The sequence below is a fragment of the Aquarana catesbeiana genome, linkage group LG05 (genome assembly GCF_042186555.1).
Source record: "Aquarana catesbeiana isolate 2022-GZ linkage group LG05, ASM4218655v1, whole genome shotgun sequence".
NCBI lineage: Eukaryota > Metazoa > Chordata > Amphibia > Anura > Ranidae > Aquarana > Aquarana catesbeiana.
Window position 1 is genome coordinate 63,956,868 of NC_133328.1, and position 14,513 is coordinate 63,971,380.

The following is a 14,513-nucleotide window of genomic DNA, read 5'->3' on the forward strand; positions in this document are numbered from 1 at the left end:
GCATTAAAAGTGGTGGCTGCAATAGTTTTCTTTATTTCCAGACTTTTTTTTTTTAGGTTATTTTCTTCTAGTGAGGGGATCCAACCCCCTTTCCCCAAATGCTTTCCCCATTTGGACTACAAACATCTCCCCTATTCTCATTTCCATTACATTGGGTAAAGTTTTTTTTGTAGTCCACAGATAATAGCTAGGAAGATTGACATAATTGTTTGAGATTTCAGTTCAGTGCACAAATTACACCGCTTTTGTACAGGATCAGCATGTATTTTGCTGCACTTGTGGAAATGTATCTTAGCCAGCCACCATATCTAATCACAGCTACACTACAATCAATGACATTTTTGTTTTGAGTTTTGATATACTTCAAATAGATCTCAAACACATGTATTCTTTTCTCAGTGTCCCTAGGAAAGGGTTAGACCCTCAGTCAGGCTCTACTGTTGTAAGTGTCCCTGCTGGAGAGATTGAAATCCAGTTAACTCATAAGCGCCTGTCGAAACCTCAAGCAATGTTATCAGCCCTGCCAAGTTTTCTCCATTTGTCCTACAGACCATTGTCAACTGGACACAACTGATGGAAATCCCAAATTTTAGAGTTGTTACTAGAACAGGAAGTGAAGGGAAATCTTTCAGTGGTGAAACCTTGTTTAGAAAAGATTTCCATTCGTTTCCTGTTGGACGCGCATAGCAAAAAAAAAAAAAGAAAGAAACTGATGGGTTATAATCAGTCCATTCCCTATCAAATAATAAAGGGAAAAATGGCTTTACACACACTTTGAGGTAAACATGCCCTATACAATAAGCATATGCTGAAAAAGCAGAGATGAACTTGCATGTCAAGGATCAGTAGATCCTGAGATAAAAGGCAACTGAAATGATGTGCCAATCTTCCCTATTTTTCTGTAAAAGTTGAGCTTGGTCCCACCAGGGTCTAGTAAAAGATGTGTGACCTCACTGTCCAAAAGGGAACATGAGGGGGCACAGCTAACCTTGACTTTTACAGCAAAAGTCAAGGTTTGCATATAATTTCATCAGCTTATATCTCTGGATTTAAAGAGGAATTATTCATCATACATTCAGCATGAACTGTCTAGGTCTGTGGCAAATTTATTATTTGTACCTATGACCTTGAACGAGGAGTGAAGAAACACAAACTACTAGTAAAGTAGCAATGCTATTAGAATCCCAGATAGCTATAAGAAGCTGCCAAGTTACTCAACTTACGGTTGCCAATACAAAAACAAAATACTACTTTTTGATGGAATTGGCTTATAAAATGAAGAGCCATTCATTTATAACCAATGATTAAACTACTTTCCTTCCTTCTGCTCAACACCGTCACAGTCTATGTGACTGTACATACTGCCTTCAGTACATCAAACTCAAATTAAGTACTTCTATAATTTACTCCCTTTTAGGTTGTTAAATATACCATCAAAGGCATTTTGTTATATTTGTCCAATAAATGAAAACAAATACCTGTTAATTGTGGCAGAAATCCAGTTAACTCGTAAGCGCCTGTCGAAACCTCAAGCAATGCTATCAGCCCTGCCAAGTTTACCTCTGTGAACTACAGAACACTTTCCCATTAAGTTATGGGGAGGAGAAGAGGGAAGGTGTTCTGTAGTCAAAATCAGGAGCGAGCAACCTAGATTGACCACGTTCTTCCTCCACAGGTTTAGTATTGTGAGTAAGCGTTTTCAGCCTAGGATAGAAATTGTAATAGTTGTAGGATCAACAGGTGAAGTTAAAAGGAAAGAAAAGGCTTAAAAAAATAAAAAATAATGCAACAACACTTAAAGACTGAAATGCTGCAATATATTACATATTCGATCTTGGGTTTAGATCTTGAATTGAAATCTGTATGCATGATCCTGGCAGTTAAACACATAGGAACACCATTTATAGTTGGTATCTTTGTTTAATCCAAAGGGTCAGAAGGTTTCTGTTATTACAGTGGAGGTAATTTATGCTCAACATTGAGTTGCAGATAGGGTTCTTCTTTTGCAGAGTTCTATATGAATTAAGTCCTGTTCTTCTTTAACAAGCATTACCAGCATAAATCTGAAAAAATAAGTGCTACAAAAGCTTCAGTGTTTCTGGGTTGCCATTGTAAAAACATTAATGGAGTGTACATGGCCATGTGTTATTAACAGCAATAACTCTTCTCATTCACTTTGTTTTCCCCATACTTGCATATCACTTCTGTATCCCATTTTTCAAGAAAAAAGGTGAAACAAACCCGCATTATGCTCTATGTGTAATTATTTGACTTGTTATTTCGTGGTGTTGCCTTGTTTTATAAGCTGCAAAACCATTCGCTGGAAAGGTCACGTATTAGGGATTAGCTACGCGACAGCTTTGGGATTTACCATGTCCACATGTGTTAAAAAAGTGAGATGTTTTGCCAATGAGTTGAATTATAAGCGTCTTGCACCGAGATGCTGTTAGGTAACACTAGACACAGGATCCATAAAACCATCCCTCATTTTCCACTGCAAAACAATCTCACTCTAACAGAGATGTCTGAATTATACATCTTTCTTGGGCTCAAACTGCGGTAGATGCCAACAATCCATTATTAAATGTCACTTTGGAGCAGGAAGGATCTTGTAATTGATGAGGACATTTGGAGCTTATTAATGAGGGCCACCACTTCGGCCACGTGTTTCTGTTCCGGGCTGGTAAAACCTATCCCAACAGTTGCATAAGAGATCATGCAATGCACAGCAGCTAGCAATGATTTCCATCTAGGATGCTTGAAACTTTATTATATAGATAGAACAATATGCAAATTTTGCTCGTGTTGTAAAGAAAATTAATTTACAAAGGGGAGCTCAAATATTCTCAGTTGCCATCATCTTTCTCAACTGAGACTGTAGAGCAGGGGTCGGCAACATACGGCTCACCGCCGCTAAATGTCCGGCCCGTCAGTGCAGGTGATGAATTCAGGTGCACCCAGCCCATGGACATTTTAACCCTTCATGCTGACTGTACGTAAATATGCGGCCTCGGCTTGAAGGGGTTGTACTGGGGTGATGCTTGCAGCTGCAGGCATCACCCTGGTAGCGTTTTTTGAAGCCAGCGGTTGGCTTTCTTGGGATAGCAACTGATGTGGCTAAGAAACCGCTCTACTGTTATCCCAAGCAGCGGGAGGGGATGCCCCCCTCCTCCCACGGCTCTCTTGTACCACCGGGAGGCCCGTGCGAGCAGCCAGCACGTTCGCCGGTGGGCCTGAGACCCGAACAAAGCCAGGATCAGCTTCGATCGGTTTTCAGATCTATTAACCCAGAAGCGATGCCATGACATCACTTCCCGTTTACAGAAGATTTAAAGGTGCCAAATTTAAAGTAATGAAAGTATTCAAAACAGCCAAACTTGGGGTTTTGAATGCTTTTAAGTGCAAAGGAGGGATTTGGGGTCTTATAGACTTTCCGACCGGACTGGTCCGACAGACAATCCAACCATGTGTGGGCTGCATCAGACTTCATCAAACTTGCTTCAAATCTTTACATCGTAACTCCGCCGGACGGAAAGCCTGTTCGTTTGTATGCTGGTCCGACGGACCAAATGTGACGCAAGGGCAGGGTACTGCACATCGCACTCGCTGCAATAGGAAAAAAAATTTTCCTATTGCAGCGAGCGCGGGGCATGCTAGGCCCTTAGGTCTGGTGTGGATTTTAAGGGGAATCCCCTAGGCCGAAAAAACGGCGTGGGGTCCCCCCCAAAATCCATGCCAGACCCCTATGCGAGCACGCAGCCTGGCCGGTCAGGAAAGGGGGTGGGGACCAGCGAGCGCCCCCCCCTCCTGAGCCGTACCAGGCCGCATGCCCTCAACATAGAGGGTGAGTGTTTTGGGGGAGGGGGGCCCTGCGGGCCCCCCCCTCCCCCAAAGCACCTTGTCCCCATGTTGATGAGGACAAGGGCCTCTTCCCGACAACCCTGGTTGTCGGGGGTCTGCGGGCGGAGGGCTTATCGGAATCAGGGAGCCCCCTTTAATAAGGGAGCCCCCAGATCCCGACCCCCCACCCTATGTGAATGAGTATGGGGTACATGGTACCCCTACCCATTCACCTAGGGAAAAAAAAGTGTCAATAAAAAAACACACTAGACAGGTTTTAAAAGTAATTTATTAGACAGCTCCGGGGGTCTTCTTCCAACTTCGGGGGGTCTCGCCGGCTTCTTCTCCCAGGGTCCGTTTCTTCTGCCGGCTCCTCTGCTATCTTCTGACGCTCTTCTGCTAGCGGTGGCCCGGACTTCTGCCTTCTTGTCTTCTTCCCTCTTCTCTTCTTCCGATGTTGACATGATGCTCTCTCCGGCTGTAATGCTCTCTCAACGCTCCGCTATGACTTATATAGGCGGTAACCCCGCCCCCTTAAGATGTCACAGTCCCTGGGCATGCTGGGACTATGATGTTTTAAGGGGGCGTGGTTACCAGGTGATGTTGATCACGCCCCCTTAAAACGTCATAGTCCCAGCATGCCCAGGGACTGTGATGTCTTAAGGTGGCGGGGTCAACGCCTATATAAGTCATAACGGAGCGCTCAGAGAGCATTACAGCCGGAGAGAGCATCGTGTCAACATCGGAAGAAGAGAAGAGGGAAGAAGACAAGAAGGCAGAAGGCAGAAGTCCGGGCCACCACTAGCAAAAGAGCAGCAGAAGATAGCGGAGGAGCCGGAAGAAAAAACGGACGCCAAGAGAAGAGGCCGGAGAGACCACGAAGTCGGAAGAAGACCCCCGAAGTCGGAAGAAGACCCCGGAGCTGTCTAATAAATTACTTTAAAAACCTGTCTAGTGTGTTTTTTTTATTGACACTTTTTCCCTAGGTGAATGGGTAGGGGTACCATGTACCCCATACTCATTCACATAGGGTGGGGAGCCGGGATCTGGGGGCCCCCTTATTAAAGGGGGCTCACGGATTCCGATAAGTCCCCTGCCCGCAGACCCCAACAACCAACGCCCAGGGTTGTCGGGAAGAGGACCTTGTCCTCATCAGCATGGGAACAAGGTGCTTTGGGGTGGGGGGCATGTTGAGGGCATGTGGCCTGGTACGGCTTGGGGGGGGGGCGCTCGCTCGTCCCCACCCCCTTTCCTGACCGGCCAGGCTGCGTGCTTGGATAGGGGTCTGGTATAGATTTTGGGGGGGAACCCCACGCCGTTTTTTCGGACCTAAAGGCCTGGTATGCCCGGGATGGGGCTTGCAAGGTGTCAATTTCGCTGATAAAAGCAGCGAGGTTGACTTCCTTTCTTGTCCTGTCGTACCCAGGTCACGTTCAAAATGTACGGACTTGTCCGTGTGTGGGCAAGTCCGTTAATTCGGAAAGTCCTCCATAACTCCATCAGGAGGGCCGGCGGACCTACCTAGTCTGGTCGTGTGTAGGCAAGTGCGTCCATTCAGAAAGTCAGTCGGAAGTCCGTCGGGAAGACCGTCGGACCTAGTTTCCCAGAAAGTCGTGTGTACGCTGCATTAGATGTCCAAAACTATTCAACGGTACCTCTCAATTAGCAGCAACATTGTTTTATACTGAGACCTTCCTGCTCTGTTATTCAACTCTACTGTACATACTTCACAAGGTAGTGATTAAGGTGATTAGACCTTTAAATTAATCTACCTCGTAACTGCGGAATGCGGTACATACACAATATTGTTAAGGTCTAATATTGACGCATGTTGTACTGTATATACAGTTGTGTATATCCATGTATGATTGAATTAAATCTATTATTTTGTATATAATAAAAGTGTTATATTTTTACAAATACTGTTGATTTAGTATGAGTGCTTAGTGTTGCACAAAAAGTCACCCTTTTCCTCCACTTTGTGGTTTAGACACACATGGGATGGCTTCATCTGATATACCCTAGTGAATATAGCTTGTCTCTTTTCACCTGCATTCATTAATAAGATTGTAGACAGTATTACATCAGCATCTTATGGACATGCCCTGTGGCATCCACACAGTTGGGGAAAAATATCCCATCTGTATAAGATGTCCAAAACTCTTCAAATGGTACCTCTCAATTAGAAACCATAGTGTTTCATGCAGAAGTCTTCTTGACCTCCTATTCAACTGTAGTGTACATATTTTACAAAGTCTTGATTTGGATGAAGCTTTTGTCACTTACTGGCTACACTTCTTGTACTGGACTATTCACAGATATTTGAACTACAGTTATATACAGAAATATTTTTTAAAAGGGTCAACTCTTGCTTCCTTTGATACCTTGCAGGTTTTGCCTGCTTTCTGTGCAATGTCTCCCATAAACACATTTCACTGCTTGTTCTATTGCTGTTTTTTTATGTTTTCTACTAGCCTGTAGCTCCAACCTACTCTTATTAGCCTCTCTCTCTTTCCTGAGGCTATAAATGTTTGCTTATTATTAGTAGCCAGGACCTGGCACATTGATTTTGAATCTGGATGTGTGTTATTTGACTTTCATTAGGTACAGGTCCTACCCTAATGTCTGACTGTTTTTTTTTATCCTGTCCTGGCAACCTTCTGATCCCACTCCCATTGTTTGGTTGCCCCCACTAGAAAGAGTTAATTTGCTCCCTATCACATATTCTTAGTTTGTGTTTCCTTTTGGGAATCCTTGTATCATTCAGCCTTAAGCTCACTTGTCTTCTGTCCATTTGGTTCCTACTAACCTTTGTGTGCACCTTTCCTGGTACTCCTTAGACTCTGGTACAAGCTGCTGCCATGGGGTAGAAAAAGTTCTGAAGAACGCTAAGACCTAGGGGCAGCCAAGTATTGTGAACCACTAGTAATTTTTCTGAAATGGGTCTGTTAAAGGTGGAAGAGCCCACCAATACAGCAGAGCCTTCTCATTAACTAATGGTTGAGAGCTAGGTCTCCCTCCCTAATCTACTTGTGTCTCAGATTTTGTCTACCATGTTTCTGCTTGATATTCTGGTTTTGGTTTTGATCTTAATATGCTATTTTCCAGCTCTGACCTTCCAATGTCAATATAAACAGCCAATAAACAACAGGCTCATCTTCCAAGGTGAACATGAAAAGCCAATGGAAAGTAGGCTGGACAGCTGATGAACAGCAGACTGAGCATCTAAGGTCCACATGAAAAGTCAATGCACAATATGCTAGCCTTCCATTATCAATATGGACAGCCAATGAACAGTAGGCTAAAATTCCAGAATCAAAATGAACGGTTAATAAACAATAGTCTGACCATCCACAAAAACAGCTGATGAACAGGTAGGTAAACTTTCCAAGTCCAACACTAACAATACAGTAAGTTGACCTTTTCAATCTAACTAAATATTTGGAAAATAGTAAAATGAAATGGGTCTGAACACTAAGCTAACCTTCCTAGACAACATGAATATCCAATACACAGTCATATGGTCACAAGAGAGCAGCATGAATTACCTTTGAGCAGAAAGCTGTCTTACTTTGCTAAACAGAAGGCTGGCCTCCTGAACTTACAGCAAAGGGAGCAGACACATGATGGTTTCTTGGGGAACAGTAAATGAATCCTTCTGTGTGCATCTAATGTCATGTAATTTCATATAGGCAGAACAGAGGAGAAAATGGTTTACTGTTCTAACAAGAGGATTTTATAGACACACTTTCAGGAGCTAACCATTACACTTCATCAGGTCAGCTCAGAAATGTTACACCAAGGAAAAAGTAAATACCGGAGCTAAAGATGATTTTTACCAAATGTATGGGATTACACAATGATGGGTGTAGTCTAGGCCTAGCTTGTCCCTTCACAGTGCCTTACACTTATATAGACAAATCAATGCTTCTCCAACAGCATATGGGAACATTTTAGGAAAAGCTTTTGTGATGGATTTTACTGTAGGAAGAACAAAAAATCAAGCAGATTGTGGCAGGGAGCCAAACTAATTTACTCGAAAAAGGTCAAAGCTAAAGTTACTAAACAGAAGACTATCCCTTAATACAATTTGGGTTCATCTGTAGCACCTGCTCGACACAATTGCCAGCAGATCTGGCAATCTGTACTGTGCATCTCTTTTGTCTCTTCTGGCTAGAAACTCACTAGCCGGTGCTTAAATATAAAAAATCAGGTAGACGTAAGAGGTTATCTCCGGGCCTTGCTAAATCTAATTAAGATCAGGCAGTGTTAGATTAGGAAAAGTATTAAGGTACCCATAGACGCAGGAAAAAAATGTTGGCTGTCCACATAAAAGTTCACAGATTGAACAATCAATTACTTAGCTAACTATACCATGATCATAAAATCTGCCGTGTAAATCTTCCTGCATTAACATACACAACTGATGTATGATGACAATGTTTATCTTCTATAATAGGTCAAAAAGAAACTAAGGAGCATGGCATTCAAATGCTAAAGAAAGGCAAATATAAAGTTGCATTGCTAAATCCTATAGCACATAGGGAGATGCCAAAATGTGCATTTTAAAGGTTAAATGTAGTTTAAAAAAAAATATTATGTTTTTTATCACCATTATATGAATCAATTTAACTGAGCATGTGCTCCAATTGTGGAGACGCTCATAAATTCAGTAGCGTTTAGGACTGCAAGCATACACAGGGTGTCGTGAATAGGCCTTGCAGCTTATGCATGTGTTTGCAAATGCGTGCTAACTAAACCCCTGTTTTGAAAGCAGACTGTTGGACTGGTTAATTTGGTTGGCAGACTGGTTGGTGAGTTGAGCTATGGAATGTTCTGTTTTTGTCTTTCATGCGTTTGCCCTTCCATGTGCTCCTTGCTGTGAAGGCCAGTTATAGGTGGAGGTAGGGGCCATATGTTTGTTACTGGTGTAAATATGGTCCGGGAACACACTGGGCACCTTTGCTGCCACTGTGCTACGTGGTGGGTGTCCAGTGTACTCCTGTTCCTTTAAGGGGGATTGGCTGCCTCCAGGCCCACCTGCCCCTCATCTATCCGTTTAATGCATGTGCTCCCATTGTGGAGACGCTCATAAATTCGGTAGCGTTTAGGACTGCAAGCATACACAGGGAGCTGTGAAGAGGCCTTGCAGCTTACGCATGCGTTTGCAAATTCATGTCCTAACTAAACCCCTGTTTATAACACAGACTGTTGGACAAGTTAATTTGGTTGAACGGCAGACTGGTTGGTAAATTGAGTTATGCAATGTACTGTTTTTGTCTTGCACTGTCAAAAATGCTATTACTTAACACCTGGCTTGGCCAGGATTGGCACATTGTTTACTTTACCATCTTCAATGCTATTTTTTCTTTTGAAATATGTATGTGTTGGGCTAAAGACCAGATCCAAAAATAATTATTGGCTTGGGATAAAGATCCTTATATCCCTTTAGCTGTCATTTATGAACCATAGTAGTTCTACATCTATGCAGCTCCAACCTTCATATTTAGGAAGGGGGGCAATTGCAATACAATCCACTATTGGTTGATGCCAAACCATATCATCATCAAGGCCCATGGTATCAAATATTGGTAGGCAAAACCTAAAGTAGGCAGACGGCAAAGGAGCAAAAGAAGAGCCATCAAGGCCCATGGTATTAAATATTGGTAGGCAAAACATAAAGCAAGCAAATGGGCAAAGGAGCAAAAGAAGAGCCATCAAGGCCCATTGTTATAAAAGATTGGTAGGCAGAACATAAAGCAGGCAAATGGGCAAAGGAGCCAAAGAAGTGCCCAGGGGCTCTAGTATAAAGGCGGAACAAGAGCATTAAGCTCTTTCTCATTGACTAACTCTATAATTTGGTTGTTATGTGACTTTTACAAAATTTTTGCTATAGTGGGTTATGTAATTAGACTATATAACAGCAGCATGTTTTACTGTATTTACCTGAACCAGAGTCATCTGTGACCCAAGTGCCAGAAGGATTTTCTCAGTCTTCGTTGGATATGGGTTGTCCCGATGTTTGTACAGCCACTGCTTCAATGGTCGCGCCATATCTTGCAGCGCCTGCCGTTTGTGTCTTATTTTACCGCTGCTTCCTCTAGAGCTGCTACAAGAAAGATAAAAGAACATTCATGATAATCTTAAAGGCTGTTGCTTTTAATAAATTTAATAATTTAGTAGAACCAAAAAGTGTATAGAGTAAATAGCTGCTATTTAGCTAGATGTAAAACCTAACTGGATGACACTTTGTTTGCTTAAGCACTCTACAACAATTGCACTTTTTGTTTTCATAAAATACAGTAAAACCTTGGGTTGCGAGCATAATTCGTTCCAGAAACATGCTTGTAATCCAAAGCACTTGTATATCAAAGCATTTTTTTTGACAGGGTATAAAAGAGAAGAGAGGCACCTCTAAGTGTAGCGATAAGTTGCTAAATGGTGTACCTTCATTAAATGTAACCATATTGCTACACTTAGAGGCTCCTCTCTTCTTTTTTTATACTCCAGTTGTGACATGACGCCACTCTTATATCAAGACATCGCTTGTATATCAAGGCAAAATTTATTAAAACATTTTGCTTGTCTTGCAAGATGCTCTCAAACCAAGTTACTCTCAAACCAAGGTTTTACTGTACAGAATTTTACCATTTGTCCACACTCTTTTTGGATCTCAGCACTGGGTCTCTCCAGCCCCTTTTAGTCACTTCCTATATATATGCACTTGCTCCAGCATTAGCTACATTGCTCTAACTTGGCTTTAAGAGAGACCATGCCCACACAATGTGTGTTGGCGTGGCCACTTGCAGTTTCAATCATGGACAAGGCAGGTGCACAACTGGGAAACAGCTGTCACCCTACAAACAGAAAGTACCTGAACAAGGACCATCATGGCAGGATATCCAGGTATTCTACATTGATAGCTGTAGTATCCGGCATAAACCGATGAATTGTACAGTAAAGTGCAGCGATCTGTACATTTAGTACAACTAACCAGAGGTAATTTTTTTTTGCACATAAGAAATTATAGAATGTCTGTGCCTGGAGTTTTAATTCATGATCCATTGTGCCTGTACAACTTTTGATGTATCCATTGAATTCAATTATAAGTTACAATTGTGCACTGTCAGGGGTATATTGTAGACATAGCTTCCTGTAGCAATATTTGTGGAAGAATATCAAAGGAACAGGCACAAAATCAGTTTGATATGAAATCTTGGTCTCGTACTACATGGATCTGAATAAAGATACATAATCTGAAATATGTTGTTGCTTTATAAAAAGAGGTTGAACTGTATGTAAATTCAAAGTCTATTTTCCAGTATGTTTGTCATCATGAGTTGCTGTCTACAGTTTTCCTCAACAAATCATTTTATTTCTTACCTGGAGATCCTGCCAGTAAGAGTATTTCCTGTTCACAGCTTACAGCACTAAGCCACTGCCCCGCAATTAGAAGCAGTGTTGTCTACCTGCTGTGTAAGCTCATTTAGTTGGCCATTGGGCTGCCTGTATGCACAGACCTGATGCATGCTGACAACGCTGCTGCTAATTGTAAAGCAGTTGCTTAACAAAGTCAGCCTTCAAAAGAAAGTACTGGTCCTGTCAGGATCCAAGCAAAAACTTTACACCAAACTCACCAAAATAATTTGCTGAAGAAAACTGTATATAGTGGGGGCCGGTTCACCACAGAATTGCACAGGATGGGCTGCAAACCGCACAAAAAGTGATCTGGTGCCTGCAAATGCACTGTTTTTGTGATCTGTTTTTTTTTTATTTTTAACAATGTATTGGCACCTGCAGAAGATCGCAAAGGCAGTGCATTTTGAATGCGGTGCTGGAAATGCACGAACTGCCCTGAGGCATGATGGCAAATATTCTGAAAAATTGTTTTTGTGTTCATATAAATAATAATAATAATAGTTGTAAAGTTATACAAACAATATAAAACATTTTCTATCAGCTAGAGCACGTGGATTCCATGATGTAGAATGCTTTCACGCTAGCGGATGTGTTACAAATTACCTTTTCAACAAACCGACTAGCCTAATTTAATCCATTAAGGGTTTGGCTGATGTTAAGCAATTTCTGTAGGTATGACAGCCAGTCACACACTTCATTAACTTATAACTGGACCTGGCTGTACAGTCATTACTGAAAACCACAGAGAGTGGAAGCAGAAGAAGCTTAAATTTCCTATCTAGAAGGAGCAGACTGGGACAAAGATGACTTACCACATTAGCAGTTTTATTGGCTAGGCTGCCCCTTCACATCAAAAGTTAATTCCTGTGATGGCAATGTAACCCAGTGGCGTAGCTAACTTATCTGGCACCCAGGTTGGATTATCTTTTTAACCCCTATCCCATACATCAAAATTATTTCCAGTAATAATTAAGAAGTTACACATCATTGGAAGGCAGACAGCAGCAGCTGTAAGTACAGTTGCAACTTTATGTAAAGATATGGAAGTTAGAATATTGATCTGCCCATGTACATAAACCCAGAGAGGCTATGCCCTGTATAGTTACCACATTTGAAAATAGGAGGATTGCCTTGAAAGTATCAAGAAGAAAAATGTGGCACGATCCTGCAGAACACCTCAAGTGGTAGTCACTGCACGATGTTTGGCATGTAGTGTGGGAGTAAAAGCAGTCCCAGTTTTGGTGTCATTGGCAGTATTAGTAACCCCCTGCATTGGTGTTGTAAGTAGCCATAATAATTTCCCCTTTGTCATTGGTTTTTGGTAGTAACCGTGCAGCATTGGCAGTCAATAGCAGTAATGTAAATAGGAGTAATGTAACCCCCCAGCCCCAGTAATGGTGGTCAGTGGCAGGCTGTAAAAATACCACCCATACCTCCAGCATTGGTGGTCAGTGGCTGGCTAGAACAATAATACCCCCCCCCCCCCCCAACTGGTTTTCAGTGTTTTCTTACATGAACACACGCTCCCATGCCAAGCTCTCTCTCCCAGTAGGGAAGGTACCAAAATTCTGCCGTAGGAAGTAGAGATCGATCCACTGAACAGTGTTGCCAGACTACACCTAACTGAAATGTCACTTTTGGGTGGAGTAATCTTTTTAAAAAAATCTGTATTCAAGCTGGCCAAACGCTGATCAAAATTTGACCGGCAGGGACTCAACAAATTTCAATCAGTGTGTGGGCTCCTTCTATTTTCTAACATGTCCCTTTGTCAGAAGTCGATGAGACAATCATCATCTGTTGAAGGGACATGATGGAAAATATTCCGTCAGTCAGAAGCTGTAGCAAATCAGCTGCAGCCACTGATCAGTATATTCTGATAGCAGCTGTCAGAATACAATGTTCCGTCAGGGAGAGTACTCCCTCCTTTTTCATTCAGCCTGCTCCTTGAACAAGGAGCTGTCAAGTCGTTAGGCCAGTCGTTATACAGAACTGTGTGCAAAAGTTAATGCACTGGAAAGGCTCTTTATAGAATCCAGGCTGGTCACTTTAGGTACAGCTTTAGGCTTGCTGGGAGTGGGAGGGGTTATACTGGAATCCTCTCCCCACACCCACTGTCACATTTTAAAAGCAGTTTGGGGCTCCATCTGCACAGACGTGTCACTCATTCACAGCAATTCTTAATGAACTGCAAGGGTGCTCATGAGCACCCTTGTAGTTCATAACACTTCATGCAGCTGAGTAATTGTCTGCCTGTACGGAGGTACGGGCAGAGAGCTGTTAGCTGAGTCTGTAGGAGCCTGACATTGATCCACTGATTACAGATGCAAAGCTTTGCAGGCTCCAGTGCAAAAAAATAATAAATGCACAATTTTATCTCCAAAAAGTGGCGGCCCACCCATAATCTATGCGCCTGGCGCCTAATCTATATGCAGGGCGCCGGACGCATGGATTTTTGTGTTTTTTTTTTTTTAGAACAGAACAGTCTGAGGCTAATTGGCTTCAAAAAAGGGTGGGCTCGGGGGCGCAAAGCACTGCGCCCTGAGCCCACCCAGTTGTGTAACAATAGCGAATTATTATTCGCTATTGTCTTCCTGATTCTCTTCCCAGCCAATCAGGAATCAGAAGTCTTAGTACTTCCAACCAATCAGGTCTTAGGACCCACTTCCTGTTCGGGTCAGGATGAGAAGCCCCGGCTCTTCCCTTGGCAAGCTGGAGCAGCAGAGCAGCAGCCCTACCCCAGACCCTAGTCATCTGCCACCTTAGGTAAGGCCACCTTCCCATCAGTCTCCCACCAGTGGGGGGGGGGGGGGTTATTACAAAAGTTATTAGCAGCAAGTCTAGCATTGTCAATCTGCAGGACAATTCTTGCATTCTACAGAGTAGCTGCGGCAATCTGAAAGATATACTCTAGATAGGTATTGCATAAGAGAAAGTGGGCATTTGGTGGCAGACATAGTATTCTTCTCTGAGGAAGAAATCGCTAACTTGCTAATGGAGTCTTAATTTGGTGTATATTATTACTTACATGTGTATAATGATATATGAATAATGATATAAAGCCAACTATTATACAACCAACATGATAGAAGTGCTGCAGTGGCAATAATTGAGCAAAATGCCTTCTAAAACAACTATCTAAATATATTTGAAACTTCAATGTGGTTGACTGTTACAGTGGTCAGGTGATCACAAGCCCATTGCGCCAGATCCTGATAATAGCTAGAAACCTGGAGTTTGTGGTGACAGCTCAGTCA

General features: G+C 42.5%; 1 protein-coding gene across 3 annotated transcripts in view; it reads right to left on the reverse strand.

Moving 5' to 3' along the window:
• The window catches only part of MKX (mohawk homeobox), a 179,140-nt gene that overhangs the window by 118,163 nt on the left and 46,464 nt on the right, over positions 1–14,513 (reverse strand). For 2 of the 3 annotated variants that reach the window (XM_073629833.1, XM_073629835.1), the window contains exon 3: positions 9,787–9,949. In XM_073629833.1, coding sequence (XP_073485934.1) covers positions 9,787–9,949 — 163 coding nt within the window. The remainder of the gene's footprint in view (positions 1–9,786; positions 9,950–14,513) is intronic. The other variant, XM_073629834.1, reaches the window with a different exon arrangement.